The 21,991-nt window shown below is 49.4% G+C and overlaps 1 protein-coding gene across 5 annotated transcripts in view; it reads left to right on the top strand.

The window, feature by feature from the left end:
• Nucleotides 1–1,243: 1,243 nt before the first annotated feature.
• Nucleotides 1,244–21,991, top strand: part of Tbc1d2 (TBC1 domain family member 2) — a 48,878-nt gene continuing 28,130 nt past the window's right edge. For 2 of the 5 annotated variants that reach the window (XM_041667835.1, XM_041667837.1), the window contains exons 1-4: nt 1,492–1,994; nt 5,262–5,403; nt 14,535–14,682; nt 21,223–21,356. In XM_041667835.1, the coding sequence (XP_041523769.1) occupies nt 1,632–1,994; nt 5,262–5,403; nt 14,535–14,682; nt 21,223–21,356 (787 nt within the window). In that variant the 5' untranslated portion in view covers nt 1,492–1,631. Of the gene's footprint in view, nt 1,385–1,491; nt 1,995–5,261; nt 5,404–10,381; nt 10,510–14,534; nt 14,683–21,222; nt 21,357–21,991 lie in introns of those variants that run through there. The other 3 variants (XM_041667836.1, XM_041667838.1, XM_041667840.1) reach the window with 3 other exon arrangements.

Consider the following 21,991-nt stretch of genomic DNA (forward strand, 5'->3'; position numbering starts at 1 on the left):
ATCTTTAAAAAATAATGAAATTAGCCGGGAGGGGGTGGCGCATGTCTTTAATCCCAGCACTTGGGACGCAGAGGCAGGTGGATCTCTGTGAGTTCGAAACCAGCCTGGTCTACAAGAGCTAGTTCCAGGACAGGCTCCAAAACCACAGAGAAACCCTGTCTCGAAAAAAAAAAAAATGAAATTGCAGTATCTTCCAGTTTTCAGTGGTGTGAATTCTGCTAACTATTCCACTGTTCTCTTGGTGGCTTTACTGCCTACTGCTTTCATGTCCGGTTTATTGACCTTTAATTCCAGCTAACCCCCTTCTACCTGCTGTTTTCAGAGCTTCCTGCATATTATCAAAAAACAGTTCTAAAAATTGAGGAATTTCTTAGAAAAATATAAAATTATGAACAGAAAATTAAGTTGGATAGTCAATGTTGATTTGGGATGAGAAATTATAATCAATTAGGAGATCTGTCTGGCATTTAGAAGATAGGCTGACTCTAACCTTCCAGTCTAAAAAACACAATCCCCAGTGGCCTCTGCAAATCTAGGAGGGCTCCTTAGCATCCCCATAAATCTGCTCTTGTGGAGTGGAAGCAAGGGGAGGCCTGAGCACTATCCCTCCTTACATGAGAAAACCTTGGTAGAGCAAGTCTCTCAAGACTGGGGAAATCAGGCTCTTAAAGGTACACAGGTATTGAGATCGGCCGGCACTGCCATACTCCGCTCCGTTAATACTCCTGACTGTACACGGATTTCTTTAAGGATGGCCAGGTTGTGGGGTGAGCTAAAGCAACAGGAGCTGAAGCGGCGAGAAAGGCGAGATGAAGTCCCAGAAGAGAGGTGAACCGAAGCAAAGTGTCTAGCTGTTTTGCCGTAATGCGCCTTGGGACGGCATTTGTAAACTGAGGCAGGACCGTTAATAAGGGAGTTGGTTGGATCCTGGGCTCAGCGACGTCCTAGATTTGCTCTGGGTCCGGGCGACCTCAGCCGCGTACAGGCCGCCCGAGGCAAGGCGAGCAGAGGTCCGGGCGGTGAAGGCCGCGGGCCGACCTCAGGGAAAGAGGGAGGGCACAGAGAATTCCAAAGTTTCTCAGCGAGGACAACCTCGCGCCGGAAACGGAGCTTCCCCGCCCCGCGTTCACTCCGCCAATGGCTGCGCGATGCGCCGTCCAACGGTGGCTCGCGCGGCACCCGTAGGGTGGCGGCCATAGAGGACGCCATCCCCCGTGCCAACACGCGAGCCTCACGGTTGCATAGCCAGGGGATGGCGTGTCTCCCCGCATCCCCTCCCACGGCTAAAGCATCTCCGAGCCACCTTGTCTTTACACCGAAGTGCCTGCACACACGACAGACGCGCGTAGCCAGCAGGGACGACGACGTGGAGAAAAAGCCGGAAGTAAGTTGCGTGGGCGGGGCCGAGGGCGGGCCCTCGCGTGACAGGGTATAGGGGCGGGGCCTGCCGGGGAGCGGGGTTTGCAGTCAGGTGTCTGTGGCTCTCTCCCGGCCGCCGACTGGGGCTCTCCGCCTTCTTCTGGGGGCCGGGCTGGACCGACTCCGCCCCAGCCAGGTGTCGGCCGGTTCCCAGGTGCCCGCCGGATCTTTGAGACTCTGGTGCTGCGGGCCTGTGCAGCGGGCCAGCAGCGATGCAGAAGGACCCCGAGTGCACCCCTCCCTCTGAGTCCACACAACCTCCCAGCTCGGCCAGGGAACCCGAGGTGGTGCCTCCGGGAGACGCAGAGGGCTGCGCCCGACCACTAGACACGGTCCCCAAGAAACTCTGTGGGTATTTAAGTAAGTTTGGTGGCAAAGGGCCCATCAAGGGCTGGAAATGCCGCTGGTTCTTCTACGACGAGAAGAAGTGTCACCTGTATTATTCGCGCACCGCTCAGGATGCTAACCCATTGGACAGTATCGACCTCTCCAGTGCCGTCTTTGATTGCAAGGTGGACGCTGAGGATGAGGGCACTTTCGAAGTCAAGACTCCCAACCGGGTTATTACCCTCAAGGTAAATGGAACTTTTCTCTCTTTTCCATCTTGAACTAGTTTTCGGGGCCAATGCCTGGGCACCTTAATTGACCTGGACAGTGGTTACTGCCATGTGCCCAGAGCCTGGAGCTTTGCCTCAGAGTCTTCACACCGTTTCCTTATTGCCTTCCCACAGGCAAGGGAGAGGGACTCATTTTATGGAGCGAGAAACTGAGTCATAGCCAATAAGGGTATGGCTCAGACCGGGCATTTACAAACGATGGGGTCCACTTTTGGAATCTTCCAGTGCTGTATCAAAACTTTACTTTGATGGTGCCTCACCACCCAGTTTTCTTGACTTACTTCCTTGGTACTGAAGCAAGAGTCAAGATTTGTGGTTGCCTTCTTTAAGGCCGGATCTGATTCATGTCTTGGTGGTTTGGCCAACAGGAGCGAACGCAGACATGGACAGGGGTTAGGAGGGAAAATATGTAAGTTTAGCAATCAGTCTAAGTTGTTTGTCCAGGCATGTCTGAACTGGTGAGTTCTTAGTAAATGTTGTTTAAATAAACACATAGGCACATACACAGGGTGGTGGAGCCCCAGGTCAGATTCTACCAAGTTGAGAGGAAATGGCCTTTGGCTTAACTAGGAAGACAGATGTGGGGGGAGGGATGGCGCTTAATTCTTGAGGCTCAAGAGTGTAAGGACGAAGGTCTTCCTCCCCACCGCCTCTGCTCCTGCTCCCTATGCCCCCAACCTGCCGCTGTCCAGATGCTGGGATGCCCACAGGTTTTCCTTCTCCTTTCCTTGCAGGGTGTGGCTAGTTAACTAGGCTCCGGGGGAGAAGGGAGGAGGCTGCCGTTAAAATAATGGAAACTCAGACGTTTAGGCCAGAGAGGATGTTTTAGAGGTCTTGTGGGCCTTAGGTCTTGGACTCGGTCCATAAGACAAGGGCTGTGGACAGGGCCTCTCAGCACATGGTTTTTACTGTTCCGGGAGTCCACGCATTAGGCTCTGGGGCGTGGAACAAGTCTGACTTGTTTGCCTCTGCCCCTTCTTCTCAAACAGCATAAGGTGTGATGGGAGAACTGGCAGCATATTTAAATGCCTTTGGAGACACTGTGAAGAGTCTGGTGACAGGAGGGGTCAGCGCCTCCACGTGATGGGGGGAGCTCTTCAAAAAGGCACCCCTTAAATGAGAGAAATAATGGGCTTTTGGACAGGCAAATGATGAAGGCAATGATGCTGAGGGAGCCTGTGCGCTAAGATGGGAAGACGCAGTGTAACCCTGAGCATCCATCCAGGCAAGCCACAGGAGCCTGGCCCAGAAGATGGAGATGAAGAGGGAGACACTGGTGAACTGGGATCAAGGGCTTAGACTTTGTCCGGCAGGCTGTCGAGGTTGTCTCAGAGCCTTACACTAAGGGAGTACAGTGAGATTAGGGGGTTTAGAGAGCTCAGCTGGTTGTTGGGCAGAGAACAAATTGGGGAGAGAGGGAACTGGTAGTCTGAGAGTCCCTCAGAGAGTAACCAGGAGGGAATGATGGCTGAGCAGGAGCTGTGACCCTGGAGAAAGAGCAGATGGAGGAGATGGTAGCTGGCTGGTTGTGTTGACAGGCGAGAGAGTCCTCAGGGTGAAGAAACTGTAGGACACCCAGATCTGTGTTATCTGAAGTAAATCTGGCCTGAAGATCTAAGGGCTACTTTCTGAACCTCAGTGTGAACCAAGATCACGTGTTCTGGCCTGTCACAAGGTTTCCAGTGTTAGCAGAGCCTCCAATAGACTGGTGGCTCAGTGTGACCGTGTCAGGCGAGTTCAGGAATAAAATGAGGTGCCTGTGCTTGGCTGGGGATTATCAGGTCTGGTGAAGCCTGAGAGTAATTGAAGCTTTGGAGGAACAGCGTATGAAAAGAAAAGATTCTTTTCTGTCCTACTGTCCATCATTCTGTCCTACTGATGTCTGCGTAACAGGCCAGAGGACTATCATAGAAATACCCTTGTTCTAGTTGAGTTTCTGTTGCCTTGAGAAATACCACAACCAAAAGCAATCTGGGGGAAGAAAAGGTTTATTTGAATTATTTAACATCCCGGTCCATCACTGAAGGGCAGGAACTCAAACAGGAACCTGGAAGCAGTAGCTAAAGTGAAGACCATAAGGGAACACTACTGACTGGCTTTCTCTTTCTGGCCTGCTCTGCTATCTTTTTATACAGACACACCTGCCTAGGCATGGCACCACCCGCAGTGGGCTAGGCTCTCCTGTATCATAGACATGGCCACAGGCCAATCTGATCTGGACAGTTCTTCAGTTAAGGTTCTCTTTTCCCAGGTGACTCTTAGTTTGTGTGCCATGTTGTCAGCTGAAGCTTACTGTGGCAACCTCCCTCCCAACCCGAGTCACACCGCATCTGTGGCCCTCTCCAAAGAGGGAGCTTGCCCTGGTCGCTCTGTAGCCTGCTGCCATTCTTTTGTAGCCTTGATTGTGAGTAGCTCCACGAGGCTCACTGTCTACTCCCATGAGCTGCTCATCACCCGTGCCCACATAAGCTCATGCCTTTAAAATTAGTTCTGCTCTACAGTGGAAAGACCTAGTTCTTGGGCCAGCATGCCACAGCCACTACATGTCTGGACCACTTGTGTCTCCATCTGGGAAAAGGGCCGATCACACCTACCTTCTCCCTAGAAGATCTAGCGAGCTAATGGATGTACAAACACAGTATGGGCTATTAGTTGGGAAAGAAATGACTGATATCAGCTGCTCACTTGTTGGAGTGGTGCAGGTTTCCTGTGTGTTAGCACAGTGTGTTTGTGGCTTTCCTGCCCCCATCCAGAGTCATGAGCTGGTGTAGCCCTGCAGTAGGTGGGATTACCTCCATCCCACAGAAAGGCAGCTAGGACTTGGGGCTGTCACACAAGGAGAGTGGCAGTCACTGGGCCCCGCCAGATCACAGTTCACAGCTTTCTCCTCTCTCGTGGTACCTCTCTTTCTCCGTCATTTGTGCACCTGCCCTGTACCGGGCACTGTGCCAAGCACTCTATTCCCCCTATTTTGTCTTCATAAGCACTCTATAAAATCAGTAGTACTACAAAACGCTCAAGGAAACAGAGACATGAAGAGCCCACGCAGGAAACCAGAGCCTGGTTCTTTTTCTGTGATGTTCCAGAAGTGGATGCAGGCCTGCAGTGTTGATGGATTTTTTTCTGGGCAGGACAAAGTTTCTAAACATCTGTGATCTCTGAAGGCCGTGCTTGGTGCCACCCTGCAGGCCTGGGACTTGACTAACTAATGCTTGTGCTTCTCAGGCCGCCACCAAACAAGTGATGCTATACTGGCTACAGCAGCTACAGATGAAGCGCTGGGAGTTCCACAACAGCCCACCTGCACTTCCCGTCACCCCTGCTGCCGGCCTGTCTGGGAATGGGCCCACCCTGCACCTCAATCTAGGTACCAATGGGCTGACCTCCTGCCACATATGCAAGCATTTGCTAGCCAGGCCTTTCCCTTACTACTGGGAGCATGGGAGGATCCCTGTCCACCAAGGAGTGGAACCAGGAATGGAATATAGGATCAATTAGGACAGGGATATGGGCTCAAAGGTCAGCCACTTGAGTTCAGGTCTCAGTTGTGGATGATGTCAGGCAAATTACCAAGCCTGCCTGAGTTTCAGTTTCCTTCTCTACCAAATGAAGTGAATAAAACACCCATCTTAGCGCTCTTCCGAGGCTTAGCTGAATCCACGTACCTCAAACGCTTAGAACAATGCCTGCCTATGGTTGGAACTCAATAGAACATTGTGATATCCTTAGGATATCTCAATAAGTTACACCTGCCGTGAGTTGTGAGAAGGAAGGGTCAGTGCAAAAGTGCAAGCCAGGCAGTGGTGGTGGCACACGCCTTTAATCCCAGCACTCGGGAGGCAGAGGCAGGCGGATCTCTGAGTTTGAGGCCAGCCTGGTCTACAAGAGCTAGTTCCAGGACAGGCTCCAAAGCTACAGAGAAACCTTGCCTTGAAAAAAACAAAAACAAAACAACAACAAAAAAGCAAAAGTGCCAATGCAGTGGGTTTCTAGGGCATTTTGTAATAGTTTGGAGTATCTGTTACTTTAACCCTGATGATTTCAGAGATCAAAGTTCTTATTGCCTACAAGTCCACTCTCTCTCTCTGTCTCTGTCTCTGTCTCTCTCTCTGTGTTTACTGGGGGTCGAATCCTGGACCTCATGAACGCTAGCCAAGCACTCTGCCACTAAACTATCATTCTTTGCCCTTGGATTTGGGGACAGGCAGGTTCTTGCTGTGTAGCCCAGATTGTCCTCAAAACTCTCAACCCTGCCTCAGCCTCCCAAGTGCTAGGATAATAAACATGAGCCATCACACCTTGGTGTAGGTTCTAGGATATCTCAACATGGAGAAACCTGGAAGTCACATTTCCTCCCACCAGGTGCTGATAGATTTCAGCACGGGGATGGACTACCCCGCAGCTGCCGTGACAACAGCATGCATAATCAGTTAGGTCCCAGTACAGTCGGTGTCTAAAATGCCACAACTTCAGGCCAGTTAGCCAGAATAGCGCGTCACATGTCCGACATTGAGCACACCTGCCTGTGAGAATTCCCCCTCCCTTGGTAGATGCCCGTGTGTGCCCACTCACAACAGCAGGCCACACCCCCACCCTTCCTCAGTTTCTACCAGCCAGTCCAATCAGGAGCTGCCCTGGGCCTCTTGCCCCTTAAACTGCCTGTCAGTTCCAGGTCCCCTCACTGCCATTCCTAGGTTAGATCTCTCAGCTAGGAAGCCCTAGCATCCTCCTCTCCTCGGCAGTGTCCCCTCTCAAGGCCTGTGTCCGAGCCTGTCCCCTGTAGTCTGAGTGGGCTTTCTAAAATGAAAGATGTGCAGGGCCTTACACACTGCCTAGGGCTAGTTCCCCAAGCCCCATCACGTCTCTGCCAGCCCCCAGTGCCCTCCAGTGTCCCCCAGTGCCCATGCTCTAGCAGGAGGTTCTCATGTCCCTCTGTCTGGCCTGATCAATCCCTGCTTATTCTGTAAGGCCAGGCTCATGTCCCCTCGTCTTGTCAGCTTCCCCTCAGATGCCTGCTGGGACTTTGCCACCGAGACTCGGTGTAAGTCCTTGACACTTTTTCAAACATTGCTGGGAGACCTGTTGTTCTGATTACCAGTGTCCTTGTCAGTCTCCACTAGTCCTTAAGACTAGTGTCCCTAGTCCTTGATAGTGTCTGGTCTGGCACAATTTTTATTTGCAGAGTGAATGTGAGAACAAATGCACTGAATTTTATGCCCGAGAAAAGGACTGTAACATGTAATGTCAGGCACACAGGTACACACAGTAGCGACACTAATGATGCATTTTGGTGTGTGACACACACACATTATTTATTTATTATTTATGCTGTTATTGTCATCGTAGTACCTACAAGCACACATGTGCTAGTACTATCATAGCATATATGTTGACACTATCACAGTAGCACGCACACACCATAGTACACACTATCATAGTACACACTATCACTATGCATGTGTGTACTGCAGCTATCATAGTAGCATATACACACTGTTGCTATCCTAATAGTGCCTACATACCATGACTACTGTAACAGTACACCCACATCAATGCGCTATCAATCACAACTGTAGTGTAGCGGCTGCTCCTTGCTGTGACCATTAACCTCTTTGGGCAGCCTCTTTCTCTTCTGTGAGACAGTGTCTCGTGTAACGCAGGCTGACCTTGAATTCATTATGTAGCTGAGGCTCTTCTGGAGCTCCTGAGCCCCTACCTCTTCCCCCTCCTCTTCTCGGGTGCCGGGATTACAGATGCGCACCACCATACAGCTTCAAGCAGGGCTTTAAAGGGTTTCTTGGCACCCGTCCTTCTGCTATAGCTCATACTCACCACCATCACACAGCCAGGCATCCCTGTCTATGTGGAAGATTATAGCCTGAGTTGACACAGTCACCATAGCCAACTTCAGGCCAAAGACAGGTTGATCTGACATGTGAAGAACAAGGCTCCAAGACAGTGTGGAGCCAGACGGTGTGGAACCCCGAAGGCCTCGGCTCTGCCAGTCCTGGTCCAGGTTCTTAGTTCTGTAGCTTTGCTTCAGTACACGGACTAGGCCTGTTTGGATCTAGTGTTGTTTTTCTCATGGGGCAGGCCACATGGTGTCCTCATAACCAGGGTGGTGGTATCCTAGGGAGAGCTCTGGCCTGAGATGTGGGAAGCAGAGGTACAGACTTTACCTCCCATCAGCCTTTCCGACCTGTAGCAAACTGCCCTTGCTGGACCCAGGGCCTAAGTGAAAACTTCTACATCGCATGTACACATGCACCTGCACACACAGAAAACCCTTTATGGGGTCCATTGTATGTTGCTCGCTTGCTTTGTAGCCCAGGATGGCTTCAGTCTTACTACATAGCCCAGGTTGGCTTTATACTCACGGTGATCACCTCGGCTCAGCTTCCCAGATGCTGGGGTTATAAGCGTGTGCCACCATGCCTGACTCCTTTTCTTTCTGGAGTCTTGAGCAAGCTGCTGAGCCTGAGATTAGCTGTTTGGAGCATGCTGCCCTACCTCAGCCCCTCCCTATCCTTCCTGAGGAAGCAGAAGGCTGTGCAAGCCTCCTGATCCACTTCTGACTTTGAGTCACAGAGGCTGGGTCCCATTTAAAAAAAAAAAAAGTTCCATCAACACCCTTGAGCAATCTGGAGGCGTGGTCTCTCCCTACAGCTTTGTAGCATTTCCAGCTTTCTTTTTTACCTACGCAGTGGTCCCTAGAGGGCCAAGGACAATGAGGATGACGGACAGATTTCTGTAATTGTGTTACCAAAGGAAGCCACAGCTTACAGGGGCTGTTCATAAATGTCTGCCACCAGAAATTCCCATTTACCAACACTGCTCTGGCCTGGCCGTGTGCCATCTCACTTAATCCTTAGTCTTCTAGGTGTTATTCTCATTTTATAGCAGAGGAAGCGGAGGCCCCTTGGAAAGGAAATACCAACCCTAAAATTCAAACTGCACCCTATAGATTCATACCTCAGAGCTGAGGGGGCATTCAGGGCTACACCACAGAAGCAGCAACCTCCTGGCCTAGGCCCTGTTTTGTGTGTGTAGGCAGGGACTTCCTTGTAGTGCAGGAATGGTCCAAGCTCTCAGACCAGAGAAGTCTGAGGACTGCAGGACTGCCTAGCTGAGCATCTCTCCGGGGGGCCTTTCTTCAGGCAAGAGGAGCCAGGGCCGTGGGCCTTCAGGTCTGTCTCCAGCGGGAAGTGCTGGTCTCCGCTGCAGTTAAGGCCACTATGTGTGCCTGTTCCTTCAGTGCTCTGCAGTAGGCTGTGCTTTCTGGGCACCCCCACTTTTCAGGAACTTCGTTCTGCCCCAGTGAGCCACAGAGTTTAGAGAAAATGAATTGCATCTGAGCTCAAGTCACCGGCTGGCTTTGTCTTCCCCCACAGACCTTCTCTCCCAGCTGCTCTTTCCCTATTGGTGATACCCCCCCCCCCCCCCCCCCCCGCCACACACACACAGGACAGTTAAGTGTGAGCAGAGTTGATCTTGGGCTACAGGCAGAGAGGCGTGGGAGACCTGACACAGCTAAGAAACACACGCCAAGGTACTAAAATCCGAGAGAAACTGATTTTGTTTGCTCTGAATGAAGGAGAGGGAAGGTGATTAAAGTATCTCTGAGTAAGACAAATTTATATTGAATCTGTTTAAAACCTGAAAGGTCAGAGTCCACATTATGGGGCCTTACCCTTTTCTATTTCCGTGTACTCTAACCTCGAAGAACACAGGGTAGAGAGGAGCCTTCCTGAGTTTTCATTTGCTTGTTTTGGTGTAAGGAATTTCCAAGAGATCTCAGAATCCTCCCTGTGGAAATAGGACCTGGCCATGGATCTTCTAACCAAAGGCAGAGCTAGTATTTCGGCTCTTGTTGAACAACAAACAACATATACACACACTCGTATATACACTTATACATGCATGTATACACATAAACACACATTCCCCCTCATACATACATACAAACACACGTACTCCATACACACACACACACACACACACACCTCATGATCCCACCTCCTAGCCATTCCCCCACACACGGCCTTCCCATCTGGTTACCCTGGTCCTTGTCCCCAGGCTCAGTTCTGGTGCTGGACCTGACGTCTTTGCCTTCCCTCCTCAGGCACGTCCAGTCAGCTCCAGCCCTCCCAACCCTCCCAGCCCTCCCTGCCTCAGCCTCCCAGAACAGCTCTCTCTGCCCCAGCTCCTGCCTAACTGGGTCTGGAATTGTGATTTCTTCCCTTTGCCTGCTCCTTAGCCTCAGCATCCTGCAGCTTTGCCTCATCTTACTTCCTCCAGCTCTTCCTGGAAGCCCAGTTCCTGTCTGGGGAGAGGAGGAATAGAGAGGAGGCCTCAGAAGAATGGCTTTGAATGTTGTTGCCAAGTCAACTGACCAGCCTGTGATGTTGATGGAGCCTGCTGAGAGTTTGCCACGTGTGACCCACTATTGTTTAAGTGACTGCAGGATTCTTGGGTGAGTGGAGCAGCCTCCACTCCCACCCTACCCACCTCTCATGGTCACCACTGTGATGAATATTTTTATACCCACATCTTCTTTACAGATGTGATGCACAGATAAAGTTCCCCCACCCCTAAAGTCATAGGTTATTTTATTTTACGTGTGTGTGTCAGTGTGTGTGTGTGTGTGTGTGTGTGTGTGTGTGTCCCCACATCAGTGTGATGCCTTTGGAGTCTGGAAGGCTTTGAATCACCTGGAGCTGGAGTTACAAGCAGTTGTGAGCTGTGGGTGGGTATTGGGAGCTGAACTCTAGTCCCCAGTAAAAGCAGTCAGTGTGGCTCTAGGGAAACCCCCAGGAACCCACAAGGATGACCCCAGCTAAGACTACTAGCAATAGTGGAGAAGGTGCCTGAACGGGCCATCTGCTGTAAGCAGATTGGTGACTACCCTAATTGTTATCAGAGATATTTGATACTCTATCCAGTAACTGATGGAAATAGCTGCAGAGATTCACAGACAAGCTGAAGTTCTGGGAGTCTTGCTGAAGAAAGGGAGGAGGGATTATATGAGCCAGGGTGTTGAAATAGGAGCTGCGGGGCTGCGTCCCCGGCACCCGGCCGCCCACATGGCTAGCTTATGCCCCGAAATAATTACACGGAAACTGTATTCTTTTAAACACTGCTTGGCCCATTAGTTCCAGCCTCTTATTGGCTAGCTCTTACATATTAATCTAACCCATTTCTAATAATCTGTGTGGCCCACGAGGTGGCTTACCAGGGAAGATCTTAACCTGTGTCTGTCTGGAGTGGGAGAATCATGGTGACTCACTGATTCAGCTTCTTTCTCCCAGCATTCTGTTCTGTTTTCTCCGCCTATCTAATTTTCTGTCCTCTTAAAGGGCCAAGGCAGTCTATTTAACCAATGAAATCAACACAAAACAGCAGACTCCCACATCACCAGGAGAGCTCATAATAGGAGAACCCACAGAGACAGCCTCCCTGAGCTCGTGGGAGCTCATGGACCTGGACCAACAGTTAGAGGAGCTGACATGTGTGTAACAGTTGTGTAGCTTGGTCTCTTTGTAAGGCTCCTAACAGTGAGATCACGACCTATCTCTGGCATCTAGCTGGCTTTTGGGAACCTGTTCCCAATGCTGGATGACCTCACCCAGCCTGGTGCGAGGGGTGGGAGGCTAGGTCCTTCCTCAACTTGATGTGCCATGCTTTCTTCAAGCCCATGGGAGACCTGCCCCTTTCTCAATGGAGATGGAAGAAGGGTGAAAGGGGAGGGGGTGGATGGGATGCAGGGGATGGGGGTAAGACTCCGGAGGAGAGGAGGGAGGAGAAACTAAAAGAAAGAAAGGAAGGAAGGAAGGAAAGAAAGAACAAGCAGCTAGTGCACTGAACTACTGAGCCATCTCTCCAGCCTCAGACTCCTAAATCTTTCACTTCTTCCGGATAAGGGCTCCACATGAGAAGAGGCCCTGGCTCTTTCCTCCTTTCTGTAGCATTCCATACGAACTTCCAAAATGCTGGATCCTCTCTCTTACACTTCGAATGATGATTTTTCAGTGTAGAAACTTATCTTAACATTAAACCTTTTGAAGCCACTTTCTCTAGAAGAATTCTTGTCAGAACATTGGGGAAGCAGTAAAGAGGGAAAGGCAGCCCATGTTCATCTTCTAGTAAGGCCAGTAGTAATGTCGTATTATGGCCTCCACCCTCCTTTGTTTTTGTGTATTTTGGACCATATGCCAACGTAAAACATCTTTACTTTTCAGTATTTAGGATTGCGATCTTAATATGTCTCTGTACTTTAAGTTCTCTTTGTAGCTTCCTATTTTTAATGAATCTAAATTTGTTTTCTAGTTATGAAGGCCTAAATAACAGTAGCAAATCTGGTGAGAAAAATAATAAATTGAGAATAGCCTGCTCACCCATAATCCCATCATGAAACCTCAGTCACTTTTCCCCAGTATCCAAGCATTTATTGAGTCAGGTAAGGGCTCTCCAAACTGCTGCATACCAGCTGTGTGCGGTTATCAGGGCTTGTCGTTTGTCTCCAGAGATGGCTGAGATAGGTTGGCAAGACATTCAAAAGCTAACACAGGAAAGGTCACACAGATTCCAGAACAGTGAGTCATGGGACGGCTCATTCTTTTTTATCTTCAAAATCCAGGGTTTCAACCAGAAAGAAATCTGAAGAAATCACTACTCAGGTATTAAAGCTCTTACAAACTTACTATTTTGATTAGGAACAACCCTTATAATGGTAGAGGTCGTGACCCAATTTTTTTTTTTGTAGGTTTTTCAAGACGGGGTAGTTTGTGTAGCTCTGGCTGTCCTGGAACTTGCTCTGTAAACCAGGCTGGCCTTGAACTCAGAGACCCACCTGCCTCTGCCTCCTAGGATTAAAAGTGTGTTCCACCACCCAGCGTAAGCAGAGGGTATTTGTAAAGAGACTCACACGGTAAAATTCCTGCCCTTTAGCCATGTTATACCTTGAAATCTGGGCACCTGGTGATGCCCAGACAGGAAGCCAGCCTATTAGCTTCTCACTTAGTGATCTACACACTGGTACAAGAGAAACACTGAAGATTAAAGAGGCCGAGACTTGGTAGCAAAACGGTTCAGTGCAGCCATAACATAGCCTGCTTGATGTCACCTGAGTAAGACCTTGAGACCCTGGTGACTTTTTGTTAGGTGGTGGTTTTGAACTGCCCTGTGACAAATGGCTGATGATTAGATTCAAAATGATAACTGACTGGAAGTCTTTGCTGCCAATCAATCTTAAGTCTTGTTCATATCCACGTCGTTTATAGCACCATAAACTATGTGATGGGAAGGGTCCAGCAACTCTTAAGATCAAGAAGTTTATTTATTTTGTTTTGTTTTGAGAGTTGGAGCCTTGAATCCCAGAGCTTGTGCATCTAGGCAACACCCCTGACCCGTGCAAGTCTATTTAGAAACTTTTCAGTGTAATTGAGACCAACTGTGACTCCATTTTTAAGTCTGGCATTTTCCATTTGATATTATGTTCCATGTATGTTCCTATGTTCTCTGGAGGAAAAGGCTGACCTGGTACTCACAGCAATTCTCCTGCCTCAGCTGCCCACTTCTCTGTGTTGCACAGTGGAGTGGCAGTTGTATGGAGGTATCAGGGTTTACCCGACCTGCTCGGGTTGTAGAATCTTCATTTCCAGCTGAGCTTGTTGTTACGCACCTGTAACCCCCAGTACTTGAGAGCTGGAGGCAGGTGTGTGGAATACAAGGTCAAGGCCGGTGTGAGTAACGAGACTCCACGGCCAAATAAAGGATTGGGGAGCTGGCTCAGTAGATAAAGAGTTGCCATGCAAACCTGAGAACCAGCAGTCAGATCCTAGAACTCATGGAATAGGTGGGTGTGGCATTCAGCCCCCTGTAATTCTGCCTCTGGGGAGGTCGAGCTAGGAGATTCAGAGCAAGCTGAATAGATAGATATCCTCACTGACAAACTCTGGGCGCAGTGAGAGACCCCGTGCTAGTAAATAAAGCAGAGATGGAGAAAAATAATCTGACGTCAACCTCTGGCCACCACACACTAGCACATACATATGCATGTGTGTCCAATACACATTCAGGCATGTATATATGCTCCCACACACATACATGCGTATGCTAAGAAATTAAACGAACGAACGAACAAACAAAAAACCCCAGAAAAGGTTATTTCCACTTTAAGGTACTACAGATGATGCTAGGAGAGACCCTTTGACGCATCAAGTTTCAGTACATTTCAGACATCTCCTAAATGGCTCATCAGATACAGAATAACCTGCAGGCCTGCATGTTTGTGAAGAGTCTCTGCGAAGGCTGCAGCAGCAAAACAGATCATGTTGCAGCACTTTGCTATTGTTAGCCTGCATCAAGGTCGCTAGCCGAGCAGCTGTCACAACCCTGTGTGCTGTCAGTCAAGAGCTGAGCCCACAGCCCAGAACAAGGTCGTTCCTACCAAGTATGCTAGTTCACACCAGTCTTGACTGCCTGTCTTTGGCTCCCTAGAACAAGAGGAGGCGGAGCTGGAAGAGTTCCTGTGTCCTGTGAAAACACCCATCGGACTTGTGGGTGCCGCAGCTGCCTTGCAGCCTGTCCCTGCCATGCCCTCGGCCCTTCAGAACATCTCCCTGAAGCATCTAGGAACAGAAATACAGTAAGTGCCCGAGGAGATAAGAGGCAGCCAGCCCACCAGACCCCCTTTCTGTGAGCTTCATCAGGTAGGGTTCTGTGTAGGGTGGACAACGGTGGGATTGTTGCCTTATTTTCAATTAACCACATTGTTATTTAAAAATAGACCAGGTACTGGAGTCCCAGCACTTGGGAGGCAGAGGCAGGAGGGTCATGAGTTCTAGGCCAGCCTGGGCCACATAGAGAGATCTTGTTTCACAATACACAAACAGGGCTCAGCTGGTAAAGCGCTTGCTGCACAGATCTTGTGACCTGAGTTCCTGAAATGAGCACAAAGGTGAGAGAGAGAACGAACTCCAGTGAGTTGTCCCCACGTGTACTGTGGCACAAGCACCCACAGGCACACCATGCCTCGTAATAATGAACAACATCTTAAAAGGACAATCGTTAGAAATTACCCATACTTCTATCATTCATCATGCTTAGCAGTAGTAAACAGCTCTATATATCCACGTGTAGCTGAGATCACATCAAATGATGAGTTTGTATCAAATTATTTACTTCTAATACTTGTACTTTATCACATCAGTCATGTCAGCTACTCTGTAGTGAAAGGCGTTGAGATGAGGTCTTACTCTGTAGCCCCAGGCTAGCCTGGCACTCACATTGTGGCCCTAGCTGGCTTTGAACTTGCAGCAATCCTCCAGTCTCAGCTTTTTGAATGCTGGAATTATAAGCACGAACCACCATGCCAGATCCTAAGTCCTTCACATTTTTCATTTTTTATTTTATTATGTTATGTGTATGTGTGCTTGAGAGGGTAGTCATGTTCTTCCCAGAGAGAAACAGGCTTGGAGAAAAGATGAGATGTGACCTTTCAGGGCTTGCTTGGCTGGAGGAAGTGCTAACCACAGTTATTTGGACAGAGGGGCATGGAGCCCATGAAAGAGAAGCCTAGGGGACACGGAGCATGGGTGAGCACCCAGGTTGCAGGGCTTATCCCCTGAGATTCTGGAAGGAACTGGATATGTTGGCAACACGCTAAAGGGAAGAGGAACCTGGGAAGGCCAGCCTCCTAGCCAGCGTGTATCCAGGGCGGGTGGTTTGTGCCTGAGGGAGGCCACAGCCCCAAAAGTGGAACAGCGGGCATGTGGAAACTGAGAAAGGGAGGTGGTTGCACAGCCTTGCCCAGCCAGTGCCCTCCCGTCACTTGTGGTGGCCACAGATGCAAGGTAACAGCAGCATTGCAAGACTGCCCCCTGCACCACCGGGGCCCCAGACGACATGGTGAAATGAGAACCTGCCCACGAGCCTTGCATAGGCCCTGGGAGGCCTTGAGCTTGCAATTGTGTGGCCTGAGCACAGGATGAGGGGCTTCCTGAGCACTGCCGGGGACTGTGCTCTCACTGACCACCATAGCAAGCTACCATGTGTCCCAGTGCTAGACCCACACTGGGTTATCCTCCCCTTCTGTCCAGGGGCACTTCCAGGACTGTCAGGAAAGTGAACCGAGGAGAATGCATCTTCCTGTTACTCTCAGAACATGGTCCCCAGGGGAGCATGGCATGTGTTGGGATCTGTTTTTAATCCCCCTGGCTGGCAAGAAGCCACCCTGGAGGATAGCTGGCTTGCTCACTGAGGTTGCCCTTCACCCCTGTGCTGGCCAAGCCTTTTAGAACAGAGCTGAGTTAGGTACTCTTCTCATTGCTATGACCAAATCCCTAACTAACGTCAAGGAAGCAGGGCTTGTTCTGGTATAAGAACAGGTAGGCATTGAGGTGGGAGCCAGGCACACTGCATTCATAGTCAGGAAGCAGACACAAATGAGTGGTAGTGTTCATCTCCTTTCCTCCTTTTTATTCATTCTGGAACCCTCCTTGTCCATTGATGCTGCCCACCCCATTCTAGGTGCGTCATCTCCCTTCTGGAAACACCCTCACAGGCGCATGAAGAGGTGCATTTCCATGGTGAGTCAGATCTAGTAAAGCAGACAATGAGGGTCAGCCATGCCAGGAGCCAGCGTACACAGAGAGTAATCTAAATTGCTCCAAGCAAAGTCGATGGGTTGATGGCAGAGAGATGCTCCCTTCAGGGACTGCAGCCACCTGGACAGTGGTAAAGGGTAGAGAGCACCTGTCCCAGAGAGATACCAGCCAGGACCAGAAAGGTCCTTTCCTGCCTTAAAGTTGGGGTTTTCTTGCCCTCCCACACCCAAGGACCACTGGTCACAAGCCCTGTGACACGCTGGGGAAGCTTAATTCCTGACAACAGGAAGTGTGGACAGCAGTGACCGTCACCCCACTCAGCCAGTGCCTCTGGCTGTGGTGTGTGTCCCTCAGTCACTCTCCAACTTTTGTGGCTTGTGACCTGTGAGACCCCTGCATAGCAGCAGTTAGCACACACTAATCCCCATCGTAGTGGTTGCTGGTCTTTCCAGCATGCCCACTGCACTGTGAGTTTCTGATAGGGGGAGTAAGAAGCAAGAAGGGAAATGACCAGCCGGAGAAGTCAGGGGTCTTTTGTGACAGGGTTTTAGTAATGACCAGATGCCACCATCTGGTTATTAGCATCGTAATGCTGACCTTAGTCTAATTGCTGACTGTATTCTTTCTCAATCCATGAAAAGAAAATCGCATTCTCTTTTTTTGTGAACCCATCTATTTAAAACAAGCAGACTGAATCTTCTTTCACCACTGAGTTTCCCTCTGGTGAGATGGTGACGGTGTCTGCTGCCAAGCCCGATGACCCGAGTTCTGTCTCTGGAACACACATGGTGGAGGGCGAGAACTCTCTCCCACAAGTGTTCTCTGACCTCCCTACATGTGCTGTGGCAGATGTGTATGTGCATGTTCACACACACACAAATAAAATGAAATGGCTTTTCTTTGAAGAGTCTAACAAGGTTGATAACTTTTAGCTAGGTCATGAAAGGGAGAAAATTAAAATCACTAAAGTTAGGAACAACAACAACAAAGGGTCATTACTGCCAACGTTATAGAGATAAAAAGGATTACTAGGGCCAGGCATGGTGATTGGGAGGACCCAGCACTCAGGAGGTTGAGACAGGAAGACTCTGAGTTCAAGGTCAGCTTGGGGTACTTACTGAGTCCCTGTCAAAAAATAAACAGGGTCCATGAGATAAATTTGAAATCTTAGATGAAATGGACAAATTCCTAAAAACACAGATTGCTGGGACTGACTGAGAAAGAACTCAAAATCTGAGTAGATCTAACAACTAGAGCCTGCAGGGATGGGGTGGCTTCTCCAGGAAGTTCTGCCAATAACCAAAGAGAGAGGCTGCACTCCCTTGGGGGGTGGCCTTTGCTGAGGCGCTAGTCTGATCTGTGCACCCACTTTTCTTTTCACCCCATTCTAGATTCACATCCACTGCTAGGCTCAGTCCTTTATTTCTTCTGGGACTGTGTTTTCCGCTTCTCCAGCATCTGAGCAGATTTGTGGAATGAGGGTTTTCCAGAGTGACTTGTCTATCATATTTCTCAAAGTATGTGTCTCACACGGGTGACTCAACAGAGCCAGGGGCCCGTGCAGGTCTATCTTATCCTCTTGTCTGACTACCCCCCATCCTCCTAACCCCTGCTGCTCCTTAGTAAATGCCCTCCGGGTGCAGTATCACCCAAAATGGTAACAGGTCATAGTGAAAACTAGTGGTCTGTTATAGCTCATAACAAATTTCTGGGGTTCACAGAAAATCTTAATCCTCACTAGGTGGGGTAACTCTTAACGTTTTTCTCTTTGTTTTCTTTCTCTTTTAGGAAAAGAGTCACCATATCAAATCCATTTCACTTTTTCCTATCCTTTATTTAAGGCAGGAAATGTTGATGGATACTCCGTGATAGTAAGAATTTTCAGTAAGACTGGGCCAAGAGAAACGTGGGGTTGGGGATGTGGCTCAGTTAGTAGAGAGAGCCCTTGTCCCTCAGGCTCACTGAAGCTCTGCGTTTGATCCCTAGCACCTACAGCAGAAGGATGAGAAGTCCAAAGTCGCCCTGTCACACAGTAAACCTGTGATGCCTGAGATGCAGTCTGAGATGCCTGAGACCCTGCCTCAAAAATAAATGATAATAATAATGGAAAGAGCTAGAGAAGTGGCTCGGGTATAGTGCTTGCTGGAGAAACCTCAGATCCCTGGCACCTGTCCCTAACTAGAGCACTGGGGAAGCAGAGAGAGGAAGCTGTGTGGGGCTCACTGGCCAGCTCTGGGTTCAGTGAGACACCCTGTGTCAAAAAAAAAAAAAAAAGTAGATAGTGAATGAAGAAAACGCCCACTGTCCCAGTGTTCACCGTGGCCTGCACACAAATGTGGTGGGGGAGGGGCTGAGTTTAACTTTTTTTTCTGAATGACGAAAGGATTTTAACTGTAAGATCACTGTGGACTCACAAATAGAAACATTCAAAACACGGTTCGGTCACTCAGGCACCGAATTCTTCCCCATCGTTTGCATCGACATTGAAACAGATCTTGGGGAATTTCAAAGGGCAGTGATTAAGTCTGTCTGCCTTCAGAACCATCCTAGAACTCCACTAGGAAGCACGGATGCTCTGCGGCTGGCTTTCAGACACCGTCACCCTCCCTGCCACACGCCGTGGCTGCCCTCCCTGGACAGGTGTGCCTCCCGTGGCCTATTTCTTTTTGTAGCACCTAGGATGTTTCTTCTTGCATAGCCTGAGTTTTATTTATTTATTTATTTATTTATTTAGGGTTTTTTCGAGACAGGGTTTCTCTGTAGCTTTGGTGCCTGTCCTAAAACTTGCTCTTATAGACCAGGCTGGCCTCAAACTCACAGAGATCCACCTGCCTCTGCCTCCCGAGTGCTGGGATTAAAGGCGTGCGCCACTACCGCCCGGCTGTATAGCCTGAGTTTTAAACAATTCACTTAGGGAGCACTTTTTCTCGCCCTTACTATTGATTTCAGAATTGATGAGCTTTTATCTCTTTGCCAGAAAAAATAAACACCTGAGCTCCCTCTTCATCTGATAGACTGTGGATTTTGCTATATTCAGACTCTTAGGCCGGTCTTTGGTGCTACCTGGTTCCTTTCTATAAACTGCACAAGGGTTAAGTCTGGACTCAGGAATGGGGCCTCAGCCTCAACAAGCTATTGGCTGAAGCTGGCCTGGGCACGAGTGTATTAAGTCCCTTGGAAGCCATGAGTCAGTGAAACCTGCAAGCCTGGGTGGGTCTGGGTCCAGAAAGAGAGCAAAAGCAGAAAGCTGCCAGGAAATGCTTACAACATGCCTCAGCAGATCCAAGCTGGGAACCACTGATGGCCTTTGGGCCATAGGATTTGGGGAAGTTAGGTTGACAAGTGCATTCAACATTCGTTCGATAAACGTGAAGCAATTTCTTATTACAGTCACTGCTCTAAGTCTATGAGCAAGCAGAACAACAAGTGCGGACACCACTCCAGACGCAGGGCTGGGGCTGCAGGAACCACGCCTGTGAGAAACGCAGTGTTCATTGCACTTGTGAACTGGCAGCAGCTGGGGTTACCTGTACAAGACAGAGCCATCAGTAATTCCAGCATCAGTGGGGGGAAGAGGCTTATGAGGCCCCACCCCTAGCCGAGGAGCTGTTGGCAGCTGGTGACTGTTGTGTGTGGGGGGGTCATTTTCTTCAGGGTTATGGCCAACAGTAGGTTCTTCATGCTCAAGCTGGCAACAGTCATTGGACTCAGTAGGAAGGGCATATGTTGGGGGGTACTGAGGAATAGGGGAGGATGGGGTAGATACATTGTAGGGAGCTAGGGAAATGGCTCAATGGTTAAGAGCACTTGTTCTTGTAAGAGGATCACCTGGGTTCAGTTTCCAGCACTGAAACCATCTGTAACTCCATTGCTAAGAGATCTGATTCCCTCTTCTGGCCTCCACAGACACCAGGAATGCACATGGTTCACAGACATATATGATGGTTTGAAAGAAAATGACCCCCCCAAAGGGAGTGGCACTACTAGGAGGTGTGCTCTAGCTGGAGTAGGTGTGGCCTTGTTGGAGGAAGTGTGTCACTGTGGAGGCAGACTTTGAGGTCTTATATATATATGCTCAAACCACATCCAGTATCTTAGACTACTTCCTGTTGCCTGCAAGTCAAGATGTAGGACTTTGAGCTAACTCTCCAGCACCATGTCTGCCTGCATGCCATGCCATGATGGTAATGGACTAAACCTCTGAATGTAAGCCACCCCAATTAAATATTTTCCTTTATAAGAGTTGCCATAGTAATGATGTCTCTTCACAGCAATAAAAACCCTAAGACAGCCATACATGCGAGCAAAACACTCATAAAATAAAATAAATCTAGAAAGAATACACATTATATATGTGTGAAATTAACCAGGAATAAAAGGGTGTGGGAGTGTAGTGTGGCAGGGGATAAATGAGGAGGGTGAGGGGTTGGAGCTGGGGGGGGGGGCAGGTGCGTCACACAGGATGCTGAGAATGGAGACAATCTGGGTGGTTGGAGACATGCTGGTGAGGTCAGAGCTCCAGCAAGCAGCAAGCAGGACAGAGAGGTTGCCAGCCTCATGCTCCTTGCTTCTCCTTCCAGAAACACTATGCACAATATCCGGGGCAACAAGCAGGCCCAAGCCATAGGCCATGGACCACTAATGGAAGAGTCTTCACAGGGTGTGGAGCCTCAAGGTGGTGAGCAGTCCTCGACCTCTGACCCCAGCACTCCAGGTGAGCTCTGGCCTGTCTCCTCCCTGCCTGCAAGAGCATATGTGTGTGGCTCACGCAAAACATGCTTACTGGAATTCTTCTAGTTAGGTGGAAGGCTGAGAAACACGAGGTCAACATGCTGATGATTGGGATCTAGTCAAGGCTCTCTCTTCCAGGCTTGTCGACTATGTGCTCTGTCTTCTAGGTGGCTGAGACTCTCATCTTCATCTTCCTCTCATCTTCATCCCCCTGTCATGGGGCTCTGCCCTCATGCCTTCAACTCAATTACTTAAGTCCCTGCTATCACACAGGGGACTGGAGCTTCTTCCTGGGGCTATAGGCAACACAAACGTTCAGTCCTTAGCAGGGTGTGTTGTGTGACAGACTTTTCCAGTGGAGTTGTAACACACACACACACACACACACACACACGACTATTAACCCCAGAAAGGGAACCCATGACAAACTAAAATAATAATTCCACCGAAGTCCTAATTGGCAGAACCAGTGGGTTTGGGGTTACTAACAGGGTTATGAACGGCCAGGGAGGGGGGCAGTATTTAAAAGGGTCAGGGATGAATCAGAAAAGCAACCACATCACCCAAAAGTGCCCAGCACAGGTACAGACTCCCGAAAGCTGCAACCCGGAGCTCCCT

Source organism: Microtus oregoni, unplaced genomic scaffold (genome assembly GCF_018167655.1).
Source record: "Microtus oregoni isolate MIOR12 unplaced genomic scaffold, Mior012 000017F_ref0000208, whole genome shotgun sequence".
Taxonomy (NCBI): domain Eukaryota; kingdom Metazoa; phylum Chordata; class Mammalia; order Rodentia; family Cricetidae; genus Microtus; species Microtus oregoni.